We start from the raw sequence: 19,606 nt of genomic DNA on the forward strand, positions 1-19,606 counted from the left end.
AAAATCATGTTTTTAATGTTTTAAACTAATAATTTCAGATTATAATTGTTGTTATAATTTTCAGATTTTATAATTTTAAAACCTAGGGTTTCAATTTATTTAAATTGGGATTTTAGGGCTCTAATGAGTAATTAATTTGGGGCTTTTATTCCTATTGTATTTCTATTGATTAATTAAGCATAAAAACATGTTTTTAATGAAGTTTTAAGGAGTTATAATCTAAATTATTATGCTGAAAATTTGGTTAAGTATTAATTTATTGTTGTCGCTTGTTTTCTAGGAAGTGATTATTTCTTAGGAGACTTTTAAGTGATTAAAAGTGGCACAAAGGATTGTTTATACGAGGTACGTACATGTCTACTTCGTTGTAAGTAGTATCATGTTTAGGTACCAAAGAAAAGAACTTAGTTTCATGATTAGAGAACTCTTGGATGAAAATTGTTTGGTTATACATTTATTAATTCATGTGCGTATGTTTATGAGACATGTTTTGGTGAATTAATAATGTTTGTATGGGATTATGGATGCAAACATGTTGAATTATATAGGATTAATTGTTTGTATGGAATGTTGATACAAGCATATTTTTATTGGATTGGTTTGTTAACCACATTTGGATTATTAAATGATTGGAATTGAATGGTTTAAGTGGAATGAATTTATTAATTATTCCACAAGGTTGTTATTTATTTTATTTATTACTCGAGCATGACTTGTTAGTATGTTGAGTAAAAGTGGATTAAGCCGAAATGGCTAGATGAGTTGACTATGTTCAACAATTTGGATAATTTGGAAGTTTAATGAAATTAAAGGTCAATTTGTGATGTGATCACCATTGTCCTAAATAAGATTAAAAGTAAATTGATGTATGATTTTTATGTATGGTCTATTTGATTGAGTCGGCTATTAATTAAAATTGTAATCACGTAATGTGAAACATGGATGAGCAATAAAACTCTAGAAAGCGTGCACTTCTAGAGTATTGACAATTATGGGTTGGGGTACACGGTGGTAGCCCGTGGCTTTCCGAGGCTTGTTTGATCAACATGTCCTCTTCTCTTTTGGTATTTACATTTTTATTTTATAATGAAAGTTAGATGGGATCCTAGACTAACTTTGTGAGAATGGAGCCGCGCCCATTCTTGCATCGCGCTAAACTTTTATTTTAAATGGTCATTTGGGAACAAAATGATTTGGTGGATTGGACAACCTCGTCTATTGCTTACTCCAAATTAAATTAATTAAATTAAATATAAAGAGTCGAGTGTTTGGAATTGATTAGCAAGTATGTTGAGTCGAGTGAATTGTTTAAGTGTGGAGTCTTGATTAATGAATTCGTGTTGTATGTTTATTTACTTTAATTAGTTGAGCATGCTAGGTTTGGTACGTTGTAACTTATATGTACTCAGCTTTGCTGATTGCGTGCTTTTGTGTGTCTTTCTTTGGTCATGGTCTTCGCCTTTCAATGACCCTGTGATGATCCAATTATTACACTTGTATTATTGGGGAGCAGTATTGCACATGTTAGCTTGATGATGTGAAGTTCGGTGATTTGACATACGCATTGTCAAGGGATTGGTGTGATTGAGAGTATTCGTTCTTTGTGTTGAATTTATTTATGTTTTACTACTTTAATTATGTTTGGGACTTTGATTATTGGTTTGGTTTTAATAAGGGCCTTTATGGTTCCAATTTGTAAGCTTTGACTTATTGGGTTTCTAAATTATATTATTTTAATATTTAAGTTGGATTTCCGCTGCAATACTTTGATAAAGCCTTAACGTTTTAACACGTGGCGGTAACATGCCAATGGTTCTCCTCTATTTTTATTTAAAGTAATTGGTTTGGAAAAGGGAGAATTATTGGGGTGTTACAACTGTGGAGACTGACCTTTTGAGTAACCCTAGTGAGATCGTTGCCCCGAGACTCATGAAAAAGTTGGCAGATATATATATTTCACGAAGGTCACTGCATCTGCGGATTCCACTTTCTCCTTATCTCCGCGTCAGGTTGCCTTATGGAAGTCCCGGCAGGGGGATCACTCTTTGGCCTGGTTGCGGACGGTCCCGATATCGGGTTTGGGACAGACTATGAATGGTAAGACTTACCGTAGTGTTCTTATCGATTGGGTGTTCCTTTATTCTCCGTTTCAACACCGTGTTCTGCTTGCTCAAGGGTTTTTTATGGAGATATTTATGGGGATCATGTAGTGTCTTGTGCTGGGATGGTAGGTATTAAGCATCGGCACAACGTTGTTCGTGACACCCTTGTTGATATTTGTTTTTGGTTCGGGATTTCTGCTCGAAAGGAGGTTAACGTTAGGTTAACTGGTGGGAACAACGGGGCGCTATGACCAGCAGATGTGTTGCTTTATTCATGGGATGGAGGTCGTGATGTATGTGTCGACTTGACGGGGTCTTCACCTTTGACACAATTGGGGTTGTCTAACTTCGTTCCTGGTCATGTTGTGTCGGCGGCAGCTCAGCGGAAGCGGGACAAATATGGGGCACGTTGCAGGGCTATTGGCTATGGTTTTATTCCTTTCTCCTTTTCTTCGTTAGGGGAATTAGATAAGGATGCTATTGCGTTGCTGAAACGGGTTCAAGCGTTCGTTAAGACACAGGATATTGGTGCTCGTGCAGCTGCTCACATCTTCAATAGGATTGAGTTCGCTATAGCTAGAGGGGTGGGGGCCCAGATTGTATCTCGGCTCCCTACCAATTTTTTGTAAATTGATTGGATTTATAGGTTTTAACGATAATAATAATAATAATAATAATAATAATAATAATAATAATAATAATAATAATAATAATAATAATAATAATAATAATAATAATAATAATAATAATAATAATAATAATAATAATAATATTGTAAAATTGGAGGGAGTAATTAGCTTTAAAAACTTATGCAATAGACAGCCGAGTTAGCAGTATCTTATGCAACAGACAATTAGCTCGCCAGTTGTTCTTAGCGACGGTTGCTCTTAGCGAATTAGCGGTATCTCTCTATGAAAACCTCGCTGTGAGTCTGTGACAACAATGGCGGCAATCCGAAGAAGTCGTCCTCCTCCTCACTTCTTCTCCACCCTTCCATGGTACTCTCCACCACCACCACTTATTAGCAACCCCATAATCTCAACAATCTCAACCGCCATTAAATCCGGCAATGAAAAACCTCTCAAACGCCTCCTTCCTTCCATTAAACCCCACCATATCAAAGAACTCGTCAATGTCAATCCTCTCAAATTATCCCCACTTTCTCTCTTCAATTTCTTCAATTGGGTTTCTTCTCAATCTGGTGTTCGTCTTACTCTTCACTGTTACTGTAGTATGGCTCATTTCCTTGCTGCTCACAACCTCTTCTGTGAATTGGCCTGCATTTTTCGGGTCATCGTATCTCGAAAAGGTAAGGATTCTGCTGTTTCGGTTTTTGGTGTTGTTCTTGAAACTAAATCTGCCTTTCATAGTAGTAATTTTGTGTATGGTGCGCTTATGAGTGCTTATTTAGAGTTGGGTTTTGTTTCTGATTGTATTCAATGCTTTCGGTTGATTAAGAAGCATGGAATTTCATTACCTTTGAGACCATGTGCTCGTTTGTTTGATCATTTGTTGAAGACTAAATCAGCTGAGACAGCTTTAGGGTTTTACAAGGAATTTTCGGATTATGGGTTTCCTCCCAATGTGATTGATTTTAACATATTGATGAATAAATTTTGTAGAGATGGTAAAATTAGGGATGCTCAAATGGTGTTTTGTGAGCTTGGGAAGCGTCGATTGAAGCCTACGATTGTTAGTTTTAATACTTTGATTAAAGGGTATTGTAAAGTTGGCGAGTTGGAGGAAGGTTTCCGGCTGAAGGGGGTTATGGAGGATGAGAATGTATCGCCTGATATCTTTACGTTTAGTGCTTTGATTAACGGATTGTGCAAGGTTGGTAGGTTGGAAGATGCCAATGGTTTGTTTGAGGAGATGTGTGAGAGAGGATTGGCCCAGAACGATGTCATTTACACTACTTTAATCAGTGGGCATTGTAGGTATGGTAAGGTAATTACAGGTTTGGAGTTGTATGGGCAACTGTTAAAGAAAGGCTTTGAGCCTGACTTATTTGTGTATAACACACTGGTTTATGGCCTTTGCAAAGACGGTGACTTGAGACAAGCAAGAAAGCTTGTGGATGAGATGTCTCTTCGAGGTTTAAAACCTGACAGGATCACTTATACTACACTTATTGATGGAAGCTGCAAAGAAGGTGATATTGAGATGGCTATGGACATTAAACATAAAATGGTCAGAGAAGGGATTAGCCTTGATGATGTAACTTATACCGCTCTTATTTCTGGGCTATGCAGGCAGGGCCTTGTTTTGGATGCTGAAAAAACTCTTCGAGAAATGATGAGAGCAGGTTTTAAAGCTGATAATATCACATATACTATGGTCATTGATAGGTTTTGTAAGGCCGGAGATGTGAAGATGGGTTTTAATCTACTCAAAGAAATGCAAAACAATGGCCTTGTTCCTGGGGTTGTGACCTATAATGTTCTGATGAATGGGTTATGCAAGCAAGGACAGATTAAGAATGCTAATATGCTCCTGGATGCAATGCTTAATTTAGGAGTGCCACCCGATGATATTACTTACAATATCCTCTTAGAAGGTCGTAGCAAACATGGAAATCCAAAAGAATTTGCTGAATTGCAAAATGAGAAGGGGCTTGTTAACAATTATGGTTCTTATGCATCTTTAATAAATGAAATTTCTAGATCATCAAAAGATTATGAAAAGAGATGATTGGTACTCACAGTGAACTATAGAAGTTTTTCTATGGCTGTTGTCATCTTGCTGATGTGACCCTCGTTTTTGTTATGGGAGTAGATCAGAACAGTGATAACGTATCTCTTTGGCATACAATGTGAAACCTTACAACATCATATCATTATGGTACTTTTGGCTTGGTTGACTACATCAAATTATTTTTTATTGTCAGATTGAAAGGCATACATCTTAACTCTCTATTGCAATACTTGGCGGTAAGCTCTTTGAACCTTTGATTCTAGATTCTTTAGTGACTTTTCTTTTCATGATATTTATGAATATTGATTGCTAAGAACATATAAGTTCAAATATTTTTGGATTGACGGAGAACAAATGTGGTGGTTAGCTGTTCAACAAGATGTTTTGTTGGTTTATTTATTTTGTTGTGAGAATATCTATGGCGGTAAGAAAATTAAATACATGGAAAACTCTTTTCCTGCACCTTAAATCAAATAAATCAAATGTGTTTAATGAACAACTAATTCTCTGTGACACCAGTCCATGCTAATCATTTTAATCTTCTTGATGCTGTTTGATCTTGCCTCAAAATCTTCACAACTGTATTAAGCATCTGACAGCTTAAAATGCTCTTATTATGCAATTTTCTGTGGAGTTGAATTCATGTAAATTGTAACCTATATAATCACGCCAACATAAAGTAAGTTGAGATTTCTCATGACATGTCTTGCTGAAATGTTGTACCTTATGCATCTGTCTTGAACAGCTTTGATTGGCAGTTTCTATAGGAAACTGTTAGTTGTATCATTGTATGTAGCGTTTGAGCCGCTTTGATCATTATCTTCTATTTTTAGAAGCTTTGCAAGAAAATGGTGTTAAGATCTGGTGATGTCATCAGTCTTTAACCTCATTTCATGCTTGTGCACTCTACTCCCTGGAAATCTAAAAGGCTAATGTAGTTTTTCTATTATTTGACTGACCTCCTGCAAGTATGTAACACCAGAGATCTGCTCTGTTATCAGATTGTAAACTAACCTTGTATTTTTATTTTGTGTCAAGAAAGTAGCTCGTCAGAAGAAAGCAATGGATTGTCAGGGTGCAGTCTCTATGATATGTGACTTCTTATGTATGTCACTTTACGTCCTTTTTCAATGGTGGAGGGAACCAGGATCAAGAGTTTATTACCTTAAATCATAACAGTAAACACACTGGCCATGCCCTGCTCAAATATCTTTGCTTTTGTCCCTTTGTAATTTTGCATACTTCGTCTGTATGGTGTGTATAAGTACCAACAAATTTTTTGTCCTTGTCTTGCAAACCTCTATTTTGCAATGTTCATGTCCACATTGGGAAGAAATATAGCGACCTATAAAGGCTGTATACTTCATACAAATTGATAGATTTTGTGACTTGCACTCTGCCAATCTGGGTTATGCAGGGAAAATGAAAGGACAAAATGGATGATCTGAATATCAGGGTTCAAAGGAAATCGCTGGCCAAGAGTTATCTAAAAGGATGGATTCACTACAGATGTATCTTGGTTACATATTGATACTTTTTAGAAAGGATGATAGCAGTACATTGGATTTTTTATTAGATTCAACGCTGGTTCTCCTGCTGCAACAGAGCTAGAAAGTATCAGAGAGGTGGCTGATTCAGGCATATTACTCATAAATTTTGCTGAAAATATCTTAAAGAGCTGTTGAGCAAACCTTGAGAGCATAAATGTCCTAATTTTTCTGTTATCCAGAATGGAGCAAATTTTATGGGACTTTTGTTGTCATCCTTATAATGCTAGATGATCAGTAAATTAAGTAGCTCATTGCCTAGCAGACGACAGGGCTAGGATATGGATGAAAGGAAGAAGCCGCACTTACTCTCTTCAGTTTATTTCAGTAGCTAATAATTTGTTCTTGTTGGAGATTTTCAATGTTTGTTTACTTATTAATAATTTTTTTTTTTTTTTGAAACATATAACTAAATATTTTTAATTGTATTTTAATTAAATCAATGAAAATTATATATTTGAAAAATACACACATAAAAATTAATATGATCTCACTTTACATTGTTCTAAAAATAGAGAAAATATAAGTTTATCACCTTAATTAATAAATTTTGTTTGTCAAATGGTAAAACTGTAATTAATTATTAACTTTGTATCAAATATGGGGCATTTAGTTGGTATAATTACAACATTGTCATGATAACTAGACAATTGATTGATTGATTTGCCACCTTTATAAACTTTTTTTTTTTCAAATAAATATACCAACGCTTGTCAAAACAAAAAATAAAATGTAATTTTAAAAATATATGTTTATTTACTACTTTAATAAACTAGAATATCTCCTTCAAATTCACGCCCAGTCCATGTTTCCACATATTTCCACTATCCACTAATCATAAAGTTTTTCACCAACATAAATTCATGGAAAACATCAATCAAACAATTCTAGAGTTTCAATTCTGTCATAGCTTAAGCGTTGGTCTTACTAGGCTTAGACAAGATTAGTTGAAGTTCGGAATAGGAGTAAATTCTTGAAATGTATTAGAGTCCTCGGTGAATATAAAATCTTTTCCAAATACCATTTAGCGACGAATGTAATCCCTCAATTAGGTTTTAATTATTGATGTTTCTGTTGTTTGTGTAAAATTGCTTCTTGAAGTATGCCATACAAATATTGAAAATGCCCTAGATTAATTAAGCACAAAAAGAGATGTAATTTATTTTTCGGCCTTGACGCAAATTTTTAAAATATCATTGAAGAAATACAACATATAAAGTAAATTGTTAGTAGCTGACAACAGCCCGCATACTAGGGTAAATTACAGAAATTACAAACTAAATACCAAAATGCTGTCACTTGAGACAATTTTTCATCACTGCAGTCCAGCTATCATAGAATCATGTGATATGTAATGCTGAAATGCCCAGGGCTTACAAGAAAACTAGCCCTGACTAATATTATTGCAAAGATTGGAAATAAATTTACTTCTTCAACAACTGTGAAGAGCACTGAGCCATAATCTTCGATGCCCGAGTAATAGCATCGGTCATATAGAAATTTTCAATTGCTGCCTTGAAAGGAGCTGGGTCAATTTCCTTCTTAACTTCAGGCTTTATCAAGGTTGAGTAAGTAGCTGGTTCTCGTTCTTCCATGCTCAATAAATTTGGTGCCACAGTCCTCATCCGTTCTCGGATATCAATAAGGGAATCATATGGCAGACTTATTCCAGCAGTCTCGGACAAAGCCCTAATTATCTTCCAGTCATCCCTGGCATCACCAACAGTAGGAACTGCTGGTAAAGTTTGCTGAGTGCGTCCTTCTGTATTAGCATAAGTACCTTCCTTTTCAGAAAATGCTGATGCAGGTAAAATGACATTGGCACGATATACACTCTGATCACCATGGTGACCCTGATATACCACAAAGGCATCACTAGGGACTTTGTCCAAGTTGATATCATCTGCACCCATCAGATACAAAAACTTTGCAGACTCAATACTTTTGTCAGACTCTGGCACAAGACCAAGGTCAAGGGCAGCAGCTTGAGCAGCATTCAAGAGCAATACATTAAGACCATTCCAGTCTGGTCTAATGACATTTGCTGACTTTGCAATGGTTTCGACAATAGAAAGGATAGCATCCTTGTCCTCTCTCTCAAAGAGCCCAGCGCCAACAACAATAGCTGGCTTCTTAGCATTTTTTAAGGCTGAGAAAAATGAGTGACTGCCTTTGGCAAGTTCTTGCAGGGTTTGTGGACCGGTGCCTAGATGTTCGTGGTCATAGTTGAACTCTGCAGCAGGTCCAATATAACCAACCTTGGCATGGTTTGCCCGTACAGCTTTCCGAATTCTGGCATTTACCATGGTAGCTTCAACTCTTGGCTGGGAACATTAATCCCGAGGCAATGTGAGTAAATTCTTAACAATCAAAGGTAAATAAAGAGCAATTACCGATAAAAATCAAGTTAGAGATTAATATATATTTTCAGATCAAGTCATATCTAGACCAGTAAATTTTTTGGAATACATATATTGATTAGCAAGATTCATGTTGAACTGTTCAAATCCATGTTGTCTTGAGGATTTGACATGGGTACTTGAGAAAAGAAGAGTTAGTACAGATTGCTCTGACCATTAGAAGAAACCAAAATTCTTACTGTGGTACCACTATCCTGGCCAGAGGAAGTAGAAATTTCAACTCCTATATATTTCCACTTGATAATATATAATAACCCAAAAATAAATTCATGATGTTAATATGATTTCGTTCTGGTTGAATTTAGTTAATATGATATTGTTGGTGATAAATGGGTCATTCACTGATTCGCATAATTAACAATGGGGTTTTGATGTTTAAACTACAATTGGAACCTGTTTAAATCTTGGAATTTCAAAGAAGCAAAAGCCTATGACTTATTTACTTCAAATGAGATGGACACTAGATTTCACCGATGGGACATGTAGACCAATCTAGACTTCTAGAGCAATGTCTCGGACAAAAAATCCCAAACCACATTTTTTTTTTTTGGTTTTGTCATAGATTATGAAAGATCACAACTCATTATTATTTGGTAATTATTTCATTGTGGAAAAGATTAGCCAAACAGAAATATGCTAAACCTTGAAGGTCACAGGTACCTCAATGATACATAACTAAAAATATTAAAGCAATAGTCAAAATTTCCCCTCCAACCACAGGGCTAATTATAAAAACACCCCACCCCAACCACAACCCCTTTTTTCCCTATAATTTTGCACTCAAACACCATTTTTTGATTACTATCAGGTTAAATACATTGCGTGAATTTAGTAGATATCAACCCTAATCTCATCTCTCTCCTTCCTATCCTTCTCCCTTAAGCCCATCCTACCATAACCTCACCAGTAAAACCAGCAAAAGCTCATCCACTACCCACCTACCACCAAGCACCTTTCTTCTAGTCTTCCTCTATTCCACCGCCTCCCCTGAATGCTCTTTCCCTCCAGGTCATCGTCATTCTTGCCGGTGAAAGTCCAGAAAACCACCATCCACGACTACCATAATCGCACCACCAGCTCTATAGGCTTTTTTTTTTTTGTGGCAAGTAATTTGGTTCCGTTTTACTCACCCATCTCTCTCATCTTTGGGATCAATGGTGGTTGACAGAATGACAGCGATGGTGACGATGAGGGTCAGAGAGAGGAGCATCATGTAAGGAAGGTTGTCATGTGGGTATATCGGTTGTGATAGTGGGACGGTGTGCTGGCCGGTGGTTATGATTGCGGAAAGGGGTGTGATTGGCGCCTTAGCAGTGGTTCGGGTGGGAGTAGTGGGTCTGAGTGTGGTTGCAGTGGGTATTGTGCGTCTGGTTGTAGTTGTGGAGAAGAAGGGGTGAGGTGTGAGAAGAGGAAGTAAGGGTAGGAATGACATTTTACCACTCAAACATTAACAAAATTAGTAACATTACAAGTAATTTGACATTTCCTTAAAAGGAAAGCGCTGCGAGGAGAGGAATTATAAATATGCGAGGATTGGTGTGGGTCAGTTTTATAACTTCTCCAAGACACACACACACAAATGACACAATGCCATTTTATTAAATACTAATAGCCCTGACAATTGAAGTTCAGGGGCAAAAAAAAAAAAAAAAAAGAAAATAATCACATACCTGGGTGCCAATGAGAAGGAAGACATCTGCATTTTCAAGATCAGCAATGCCAGTGTTCAAAAGATATCCAGAACGAAGATCGGCTTGTGGCTGCCCACCATTTCCTTCACACCAGACATTATTTGATCCCATCTTGTTCATGAAATCCTTCAATGCCATCATGGACTCTGCATCAGACAATTTACCAGCAACACCCACAATTTCTTCTGGTTTAACCTTGTGCATAACCTCAGCAATCACATCAAGGGCATCACGCCAACTGACAGCTTTAAAACGTCCATCTGACCCACGGATCATAGGGTCATTTAACCTTTGCCTCTTTAGACCATCATAGCAGAATCGTGTTTTATCTGAAATCCATTCTTCATTGACGTCCTGCATAATTGTGGTACATGGTCACAACACAACCACATAGGTGAATACTATGAGCAAAAGTGGGATTTAAAAAAATCCTCAAACTTTGTGGAGGTAGTTTTCAACAGGCCCTCACATTCAAATAAAACATTACAGGACCAGTACAGGATGGTCAGGACCTACTAACAAATAATAAAAAAATAAAATAAAAAAATAAAAATATTATGCCGAAGGATACAGGGGTAAGCTCCATTTATGTGCTAACCAGTTTGTCTGCTAAACTATGGTGAACATTCTAAAAGTTTTGGTACACATCACTTAACCACATGATTAAAAAAAATAAAAAAAAAAAAAAAAAAGGAAAGAGCAAATCAAAAGAGGACCAGGAATCCTCTCATACATCTAAGAATAATAAATAATGCATGCTGAAAACACTATATAAAACAATTGAAGCCCCTCATAAGGGCCCTTGTTCACTAACATCAAATGGAAACAAGATAGACCGAGACCAAGACAAGTGGAAAAACAGTATAGTGATATACAATCAAAAGTACCTCATTGAGTCGTGGAATGATACGCATCACTTCTGGTCCTCTACTATCAATCCGTATGTTCGACCCAACAGCATCAGTGACATCAATACTCTCAGTTGGCTTTAACTCCCAATTCCGGGCCTTAAATGCAAAAGGTTTTGAAGTAAGGGCTCCAACAGGGCAAATATCAATCACGTTGCCAGACAACTCACTTGTCATAAGCTTTTCAACATAAGTCCCAATTTCCTCACCACTACCACGGCCTAACATGCCAAGATCCTCAGTTCCAGCTACCTCACTGGCAAATCTGACACATCTGTTCAACATATCCAATGTACGATGAGAATAAGCCACATGCCAAATAGCTTGTATTTGAAGACAATGAAGACAGGGTTAAGGTTGCCCAGTTTCATGCATTTCATGTAATGACACTAAAAAAAACATTCCAAGAGGTGGGGAAACTATTCTTGGTAGAAAATGATGATATACAAGGAAACGTGTTTCCAAACTACAATGTGTGTATTTTATATCCCAAAAATTTAAGGGGGCCTTTGGCTAGCTATTGCATATAATTAAAGAGGGAGGACGGAATGAAAAACACCCGCATTCTTCATGTTTGTTCAAAGAGGAGAAAAAAAAAATCTTGCTTCCACAACTATCACCCATCTACAACCACCGACAACACCACCATCTCACACTTACATAGAAAAGCAGATAAGCACCAACTTCTATTGCCGCAGCGACATAGGGGTTTAACCACCACCACTTTCTTCCCATGTTTTTCATTTCTCGCTCAAATCTAGTTTTAAGTGGGTGGGGAGGTGGGGAGGGTTTTCGATGGTCTGTAGGTTTTTTTCAGGGATGAGTGGGTGGGCCGGGGGTAAATTCTCAGTGGTGAATTGGTTGTTATCAAATATTCAGATGTGGGAGGCTGTTGAGGTTTTCAGTAATGTGTGGGTGGTATTATGGTGGGTGTATGGTTTGGAGTGTGGTTAAAGGTGATTTCCGAGGAGTTGGGATGGCTTTCTATGGTGTGGGTGATTTCGAGGAGTTAGGTGAGGCGGCATTGTTGGTAGTGATAGGTTGGTGAAGTGTTCAAAAGAAATAAAGAGAGATGCTCAAAGCGGAGGTCAAGGTTAGTTGGATGAAAAGGAATTTGGGATATAGAAAAATTCTCAAGGGATGATGGAAAACATGGTAGAGGAAAATAGGGCAAACATAGGGGTTAAAGAAAATGATAAAAGGTTTTAACAAAGAATAAGAAAGAGAATCAAGGTGATTAACTGTCTTTCTATTTCTCCAAACCCCCAAAACGAACGTCCCCTAAGCAGCACAAGCATAAACTATATGAACCAAGCATTTAATAGCTTCTGATTATGTTTAGTTGGTTAAAAGAATATATTGAGCTTGACATTTTGATTGCTAACTTGGCGTAGCTTGCAGTAAATGCTAGACCAGATTCAATACCAGCTTAATTGTGTTAGATAACTTAACTCAAAAGGCAATCACACTATCTTTTTCAAAAAGCATCTCATCAATATATAAGATCCAGCCCATCCAGGTACTTCTTTGACACTCCAGATAGAAGTGTCAAGTATGTTCAAAACAAGTAAATCGATAGGATAAACAGCGTGAAGATAGGCTGAAGATAATTACTGACCTTGTACACTGGATACACCGAGTCATCACTGTTTTGACAAGTGGGCCCAAGTTCTTATCAACCACAGCTCTTTTTGTTTCAGTAAAGCGACCCCTATCAGAACCAAAAGCCATAGACTGATCTTGGAGATCACACTCTCCTCCCTGATCACAAATTGGACAATCAAGAGGATGATTCATAAGCAAAAATTCCATTACTCCCTCCCGGGCCTTCTTGGCTATTGGTGTATCTGTTTTTATCTTCATCCCTGCATTCAATAGTCATAAAAAACTAAATGCACTCCACATACAAGAACTAACAACAACATCTACAAAATCTAAACCAAAGCATCAAAAGATTAAAAAATAAAAGATAAAAATTTGACCCAAAGAAAAAAAGGTTAGAAAATATCGAAAGACTACAGAATAAACTAATAAAGAGAATAAATGAAAAGAGAAGACTGAAATCAACAAACCAATAGCAAAATTTGCAAGCAAATGAGATTTTGATTTTAGCTCGCCGATATTACTTTATCCTTCAATTTTTTTTAATTAAATATTTTGGTGCTTCACGCTTCCCAAGGCAAAGTTTTAGTCCTTAATATCTTTAATTTGGCTTTAGTAAAAATTACTAAACAAAAATTGATATTTGAAATGTATAATTCAAGATGAATCTAATAAAATCCCACGCAACTACATATTGCAAAAAACCAGATTTAAGAAAAAGAATTTGATTTGTGGGAGTAGAGAGAATGATCCTTTTCTTTAGTTCTATGGTGGCTTCTCATATATACTTTAAAAGGCATGAAAATTACAACTCTAAAAAGTAAAAACAGTGTTGCCATAGCCCACAAGTGTATGACCAACTAATTAACCAAATCACAATTTCCAATTTCCCATCACCATAAACCTTGTAACATTAATCATGATTTCCATTTACGCTTAGGAAAAGTAAAAATTATATATTGTTTATTCCAGCCTCTATCTAAATTTTCGCTACCCCCTTCCCCCCATTGGGACAAAACTTTGTAAGTTCGTAATATGGTCAAACCAAGATAGACCAAGCCACCTCTTATGTTTCATTAATATTACATAGTATGAATATGTGAGAAACTCCTAAAGCAATACCTAACATATTTATCATAAAGTTCCTCCTGTCTCCCAAATTTCGAAACAAACAATAAACAAGTATAAATTCTCAGCCTCTATCCATACACAAAAATATTGATGTTTCACCATTTTGATCAATGTACCTTTATAACCTATCTTTCAAACCAACCATAGCATAAGTATACCAGAAATCAAAACCACCACCACTTAATTAAATTAACAAACTTTACCCTCCCAAATATACACAGGCAAACCAAGTTTGTCTCCTAAAGCTGACACGCCAAAATACACTACAACTTTGATATTCAAATTATTCACTGATCAAATCTCCGACGATAAACATTTGCACATTTCGAACCAAACAGAATATAATCCTTCTAGTTTTCAATAACAAAAGCTTCACACACCCTCCAAATTCAAACCAAACATAGCGTAAATTTACAACCCTCACTACAATTAATTCCAAAAAATTTCTTAATCGATATCAAAACAATAAACATTTCCCTTAAATAAATTTCTGATCATATCTCCTCATAAATATCAAAACGATAAACATTTCCACATTTTAAATCAAACAATATATAAACTTCAAACTTTTCAATTTCTGAACCTCTAAACCCTCAATTAACAACCAAACATTTCGTAAATTCACAAAATCAATCACACACAAAAACTCCCGATCATTTCAAACAATACAAACAAACATTTCCAAAAATCATGAAATCAAAATACAGATTCAATCCAAATCAGCAAGAATAATAATTACCAGGAAGAGCGGGCATAGCGCAAGAAGCAACAGGTTTAGGAGACTTCTCAACTTCAACCAAACACATACGACAATTCCCAGCAATCGAAAGACGACTATGATAACAAAATCTAGGAATATCAACCCCAGCAACCTCACAAGCCTGAAGAACAGTAAAGCCCTTAGGGATTTTGACGGCGTAACCATCGACGAAGACTTCAATGGCGTCTTCAGGGTTAGGGAAATGAACACGAGCGTTGTTGACGGGAGGGCGAGGAGGTGGTGCAGGAGGATCTGGGGTGGGTTCAGCGGCGGCGGAAGCAGTGTTGTTGAGTTCAGGGGTGGAGACGATTGAGCGGATGAGGGAGAAATTGTGGGATCTGGTTGTTGTGGTGGTGTGGAGGATTCGTCGAATCATTGCTCGAGATGTCAATGAGCTTAACCCCATTGTTTTTCAGAATTCTCTGATTCTTGTGTTTTCTCTCTCCTCTCCTTGTTCAGGGTGTTGATTTTTGTGGCATACTCCACAAGTGTGGAAGGCTCGGGGCGTCTTCACTGTTCGTGGGCCTAATTGGGCTTCTGAGAAAACTAGTTTTTAGTCTGGTTGTTATTACCACACCCCACTGTAGGACGTAGGTAGTAATACCTACACGGCTACACCCCCTTCCCTCCCATTTCATGTAAAGTAATTAGTATCATATTGAATTAAAAAAAAAAAAAAAAAAAAAAAAAAAAAAAAAAAAAAGAAGCTATTTTACCAAATATCATTGAGCATTTTAAAAATCACCCAATGCTAGTGAGCACTTTAAATATTCACCAAATACCATCGGACTTTTTCATAATTCACTAAATGCCACAATTTTTTAAAAATTCACCGAGTGTCATTAATGACTAACGACATTTTTTTTAAAATCGAAGGAAATTTCATGGAATGAAAGGTTGAAAATCAAATTGTAAGTTATTTTTGTTTATTTTTTGAAGGAAAAAATTGCAAACCCTAACGGTTTATCCTTTATTTTCAATTATTTTTTCTAGATATATTAAATTCTAATAGTAGTTTGTGATTTCTTATAATTTTTTCAAAAAAAAAAAGTTATTACCTTAGGGCATGTTGGGCATAGTTTTTTGTTTTCAGTTTTTTTTTTCTTTTTTAAACAAAAAACCAAAAACAGGAAACAAGATAAAGGTATTTTCACTTTTTTGTTGTCAGTTTTCAAAAATATCATTGTTTTGAATAATTTTACCCATACCACGTGGGCCAACCAGAAGGCAACACGTGTCAGATTAGGATTAGCCCTAGCCTTAAAGGACCAATCCCTACTTGACACGTGGCCCTCCAAAAGAATGGGAGAAAAGGCGGCCTTCGAGGCCCAAATCCCGGGAAAACCGCAAAGCGGCGCAGCCCATCAGATTTAGGTCAGAGTGACCTAAGAAAGGGCGCGCTTTCCAAAGACCCTATAAATAAGGAGATTCCCCACGATTTGGGGACACTAGGGGTGAGCAAACCAGGTACCCGATCAAAATTTTAGGACCCAGACTTGGAATTGGTTGGAACCGGGTCCTAAAATTCGGATCCGGAATTGGAATTGGTTCAACCGGGTCCTAAAATTTAGGAATTGGTATTGGAACCACTGGGTACCGGTTCCGGTTTCGGTTACCCACTCATGTATGTAATTGTTACTATATAATACAAATTATAATTCTTATTTTAGTTAGGTTCATTTTTAGCGTTTAATACTTATATTTATATATGCATTAAGTTATTTGTATATATGTTAGTTATTAATAATACTTTTTTAATTTACAAATTAGATATATTCAACATATTTTTATTATTTAAAATTTATTTAGTTTTGCATATATTAGGTAACCGGGTACCCAACCGGTTCCGGTTCCAAAAAATTGAAAAATTGGAATTGGAATTGGTTATAACCGGGTCCTTAATTTATTACCCGGAATTGAAACTACCTGTAACACCCCAATAATTCTCTCTTAAAAACCTGTGAGCTGAGTTACCTGTGTATAACCTGAACAATTTCAAGAGAATTACTAGCGTGCTACCGCCACGTGTTCAAACGTTAAGGCTTTTTCAGAAAATAGCAGCGGAAAAACTAAATCAAATATGTAAGTTTCAAAACCAATAACCAAAACCAAATCAACTCTTACAACTTGGAACCCTTAAGGCCCTTATTCAAACCTTAAACCAATAGAAATAGTATGAAAGTAAAGTTGAGTTTAAATAACTTTAAAGGTAATTGATAACAAAAATAAGAAAAGTAACCAACTCTCCACTCAAGATCCCACCATCTAGAAACGGGTGCTGCATGTGTAAGAACCTGTGGTTAATCTGCTCCCCAATATTACAAGTGTAAAAATTGGATTGTCACAGGGTCATTGAAAGGCGAAGGCCATGACCAAAGAAAGACACACACAAAAGCACGCAATCAGCAAAGTTGAGTACATACAAGCTACGAGATAGATTAAGAAATCCCTAACATGCTACTAATAATCAATCATCATGCATCATTAAACTATAGACTCAGCACATGACTCAATTATCAATTCTTATTAAGACTTCACTAGTTGATAGTAGCTAACTCAGCTCATTTCAATTTATTCATTTCATTAGATTTAGCAATAGACAAGGTTGTCCAACCCATGCTCCATTTGGAACATCAATAAAAGAAAAACCCCATGCCTCCTTTCGGAAACATCAATAAACATCCAACGACCACGGGCGCGACTCCGTGATCGTAGTTAGTATGAGATCTCACCTAACTCCTAGTTTTAAAAAAATATATTTGAAATAAGAGACTCGTAGATCAAACGGCCTCGAGAAAAGTACACGACTAATACCCCATGTACCCCAACCCCCGATTGTCATTACTCCCGATGTGCACCAATCAAGAGTTTTATTGCTCATCCATCTTGCACTTTACGTGATTTACAAGTTTAAACTTGGTGATGACTCATATGCAAACGATACAATCAATCAAATATCAATTCAATCAAGTAAACAAGTTTCCAATTTTATTTCTTGATTTATAAGTGACAAGCAACATTTATTATTTATTCCTTTAACTACCTCGGTGTATAAACACCTTGAGCGCATAAGGCACCCCAAAACCTTAACCTCGTCTTATAAGACTTGAATTCTTCCTTTACTCATCCTATTTCAATAATCATGAATGAGTAATAAATAAATCATCTCACTTATTCACATACCTTTGCCTCTAAGCACATCTTGCAAAGTTAATGCATAAATAATATTTGCAAAGTAAAGTAGTGCACGTCATACGGAAATCACAATGTATAACCAAACAATTATTCCCTGTCTTCTCTATACATGATACTAAGTTCTTGTTTCATTCCTAAACATGCTTCTAAAGGCAAGGTTTCGTAACTCGTACGTACCTTAAGTAAACGAATTGTTTGGCCACTTTACCAACTAGAAATCACCTTCTATAAAGTCCTCTCCTAAACCAAACAACAATAATTCAATCAATACCCAAGCGATTAAATTTACAACAATACCAAACTACTTTGAAATCCCTTAAACCATTGAAATAAGAGGAAGCCTCGGTTAATCTTTGGGATAAACAAAATTTGTTTATCACATGGCATTTTGGTAAATAAATGAACAACTTTATCTAGTCATCATTAATGTAGGACCCACTTTTATGGAAAAAGTTGTTGATTTATTTACAAAATTGCCTTGTGATAAACAAATTTTGTGAATCTCAGAGATTAACTAGTATTTACCCTTTACCTTTAAATTGTTCATAATAGTCAAAGTTAATAATTTAATAGTTCAACTATAAGTTTATATGTTAAAATCATGAAAATATAGCTTATAACATGAATTTATAGCAACTTTAAAGTAAGGAATATAATCTGAAAATTAAGTTTAAGATAATAAAACAACCTCATAAACATCTCCACTTAAAATAATTATTATTTAGTAGATTAGTATGGTAAAACCCTAAAATTCCATCATAAAACCATGATTTAAAACCTTTAAAACCAAGACTAAAAATCTAGAAATTTAATTCAATAATAGAATGTATAAATACAACAATCTAAACTTGAAATATATAATTAGAATTCAATTAGTTTCATAAAACCTCAATCAAACCTTCAAATTCTCAATTTAAACCCTAAAATAAACATAATTCAAATTTGAAAATTAATTTTAATATTAACAATAAAGATTATATACTAATATAATAAACATAGGGTTAGTCCAATCCCCTAACACGAATTTAGCCTTAAAATCCCCAAATAATCAAGTTTAAAGCCCTAATTTCACAAATTATGTAATCTGAAAATTTAAACTACATATCATAATTTATAAACTTGATAATTTCTCATGCTTTTAAGGGATTCAAACATGATAAAAGTAATTAAAACTAATAATATAAATTAAAATAAAGATCTTTAATATTAGCAAGAAAGAAGGAGAAATAAGGGTGGAAGGAGGGAGAAAGAACCACTAGTGGTGTGCGGGTGGAGCTACGGTCGCCGGAGGAAGCTGGTGTAGACACCAAATTTTGATCCTACCTTTTTAATTATCACTATTTTTATTACTATAATTATTATTTTTTTGCAAATAATAATTATTATTTTGCTAATTATTTTTATAAACTTAATGACGTTTGTTTTAGTACATAAAACAAAGGAAACGAGCAATAATAATGATTTTTATTCATAATTTCCAAAATACATGTTACAAATTGTACTTCTAAATTACTAAATTACAAAATATTGAAGTACAGCTCACACCACATGCATTA

At 35.6% G+C, this 19,606-nt stretch overlaps 2 protein-coding genes across 4 annotated transcripts; one reads left to right on the forward strand and one right to left on the reverse strand.

Moving 5' to 3' along the window:
• Positions 1-2,937: 2,937 nt before the first annotated feature.
• LOC110738997 (putative pentatricopeptide repeat-containing protein At1g09680) lies at positions 2,938-6,740 on the forward strand. 3 transcript variants are annotated; one of them, XM_021919449.1, is made up of 2 exons: positions 2,938-5,974; positions 6,214-6,740. In XM_021919449.1, exon 1 carries the CDS (start codon positions 3,045-3,047, stop codon positions 4,791-4,793), a length of 1,749 nt encoding a protein of 582 aa, XP_021775141.1. In that variant the 5' UTR covers positions 2,938-3,044; the 3' UTR covers positions 4,794-5,974; positions 6,214-6,740. The 3 variants fall into 3 exon arrangements, with proteins under 3 accessions (XP_021775141.1, XP_021775139.1, XP_021775140.1); XM_021919447.1 differs by having other exon boundaries at positions 2,938-5,032; positions 5,835-6,740; XM_021919448.1 differs by having other exon boundaries at positions 2,938-5,032; positions 5,839-6,740.
• A 739-nt stretch (positions 6,741-7,479) lies between these two features.
• Positions 7,480-15,429, reverse strand: LOC110738998 (NADH dehydrogenase [ubiquinone] iron-sulfur protein 1, mitochondrial-like). Its single transcript, XM_021919450.1, has 5 exons — positions 14,835-15,429; positions 12,981-13,227; positions 11,342-11,636; positions 10,434-10,808; positions 7,480-8,667 (listed from the first exon to the last, which is right to left on the reverse strand). The coding sequence occupies exons 1-5, from the start codon at positions 15,259-15,261 to the stop codon at positions 7,768-7,770; spliced, it is 2,244 nt and encodes a 747-aa protein (XP_021775142.1). The 5' UTR covers positions 15,262-15,429; the 3' UTR covers positions 7,480-7,767.
• Positions 15,430-19,606: the final 4,177 nt, after the last annotated feature.

This window comes from Chenopodium quinoa, unplaced genomic scaffold, assembly GCF_001683475.1.
Source record: "Chenopodium quinoa cultivar QQ74 unplaced genomic scaffold, ASM168347v1, whole genome shotgun sequence".
In the NCBI taxonomy this organism is placed as follows: Eukaryota; Viridiplantae; Streptophyta; class Magnoliopsida; order Caryophyllales; family Amaranthaceae; genus Chenopodium; species Chenopodium quinoa.

What these genes read in the sequence shown, in the direction of transcription:
- LOC110738997 (XM_021919449.1), top strand. Translation starts at nt 3,045, where the DNA reads ATGGCGGCAATCCGAAGAAGTCGTCCTCCTCCTCACTTCTTCTCCACC.
- LOC110738998 (XM_021919450.1), bottom strand. Translation starts at nt 15,261, where the DNA reads ATGGGGTTAAGCTCATTGACATCTCGAGCAATGATTCGACGAATCCTC. An exon ending in CGCTATGCCCGCTCTTCCTG is followed by an intron (nt 13,228 to 14,834) that starts GTAATTATTATT and finishes TATTGAATGCAG; the next exon opens with GGATGAAGATAAAAACAGAT. An exon ending in CGGTGTATCCAGTGTACAAG is followed by an intron (nt 11,637 to 12,980) that starts GTCAGTAATTAT and finishes TATGTTGAACAG; the next exon opens with ATGTGTCAGATTTGCCAGTG.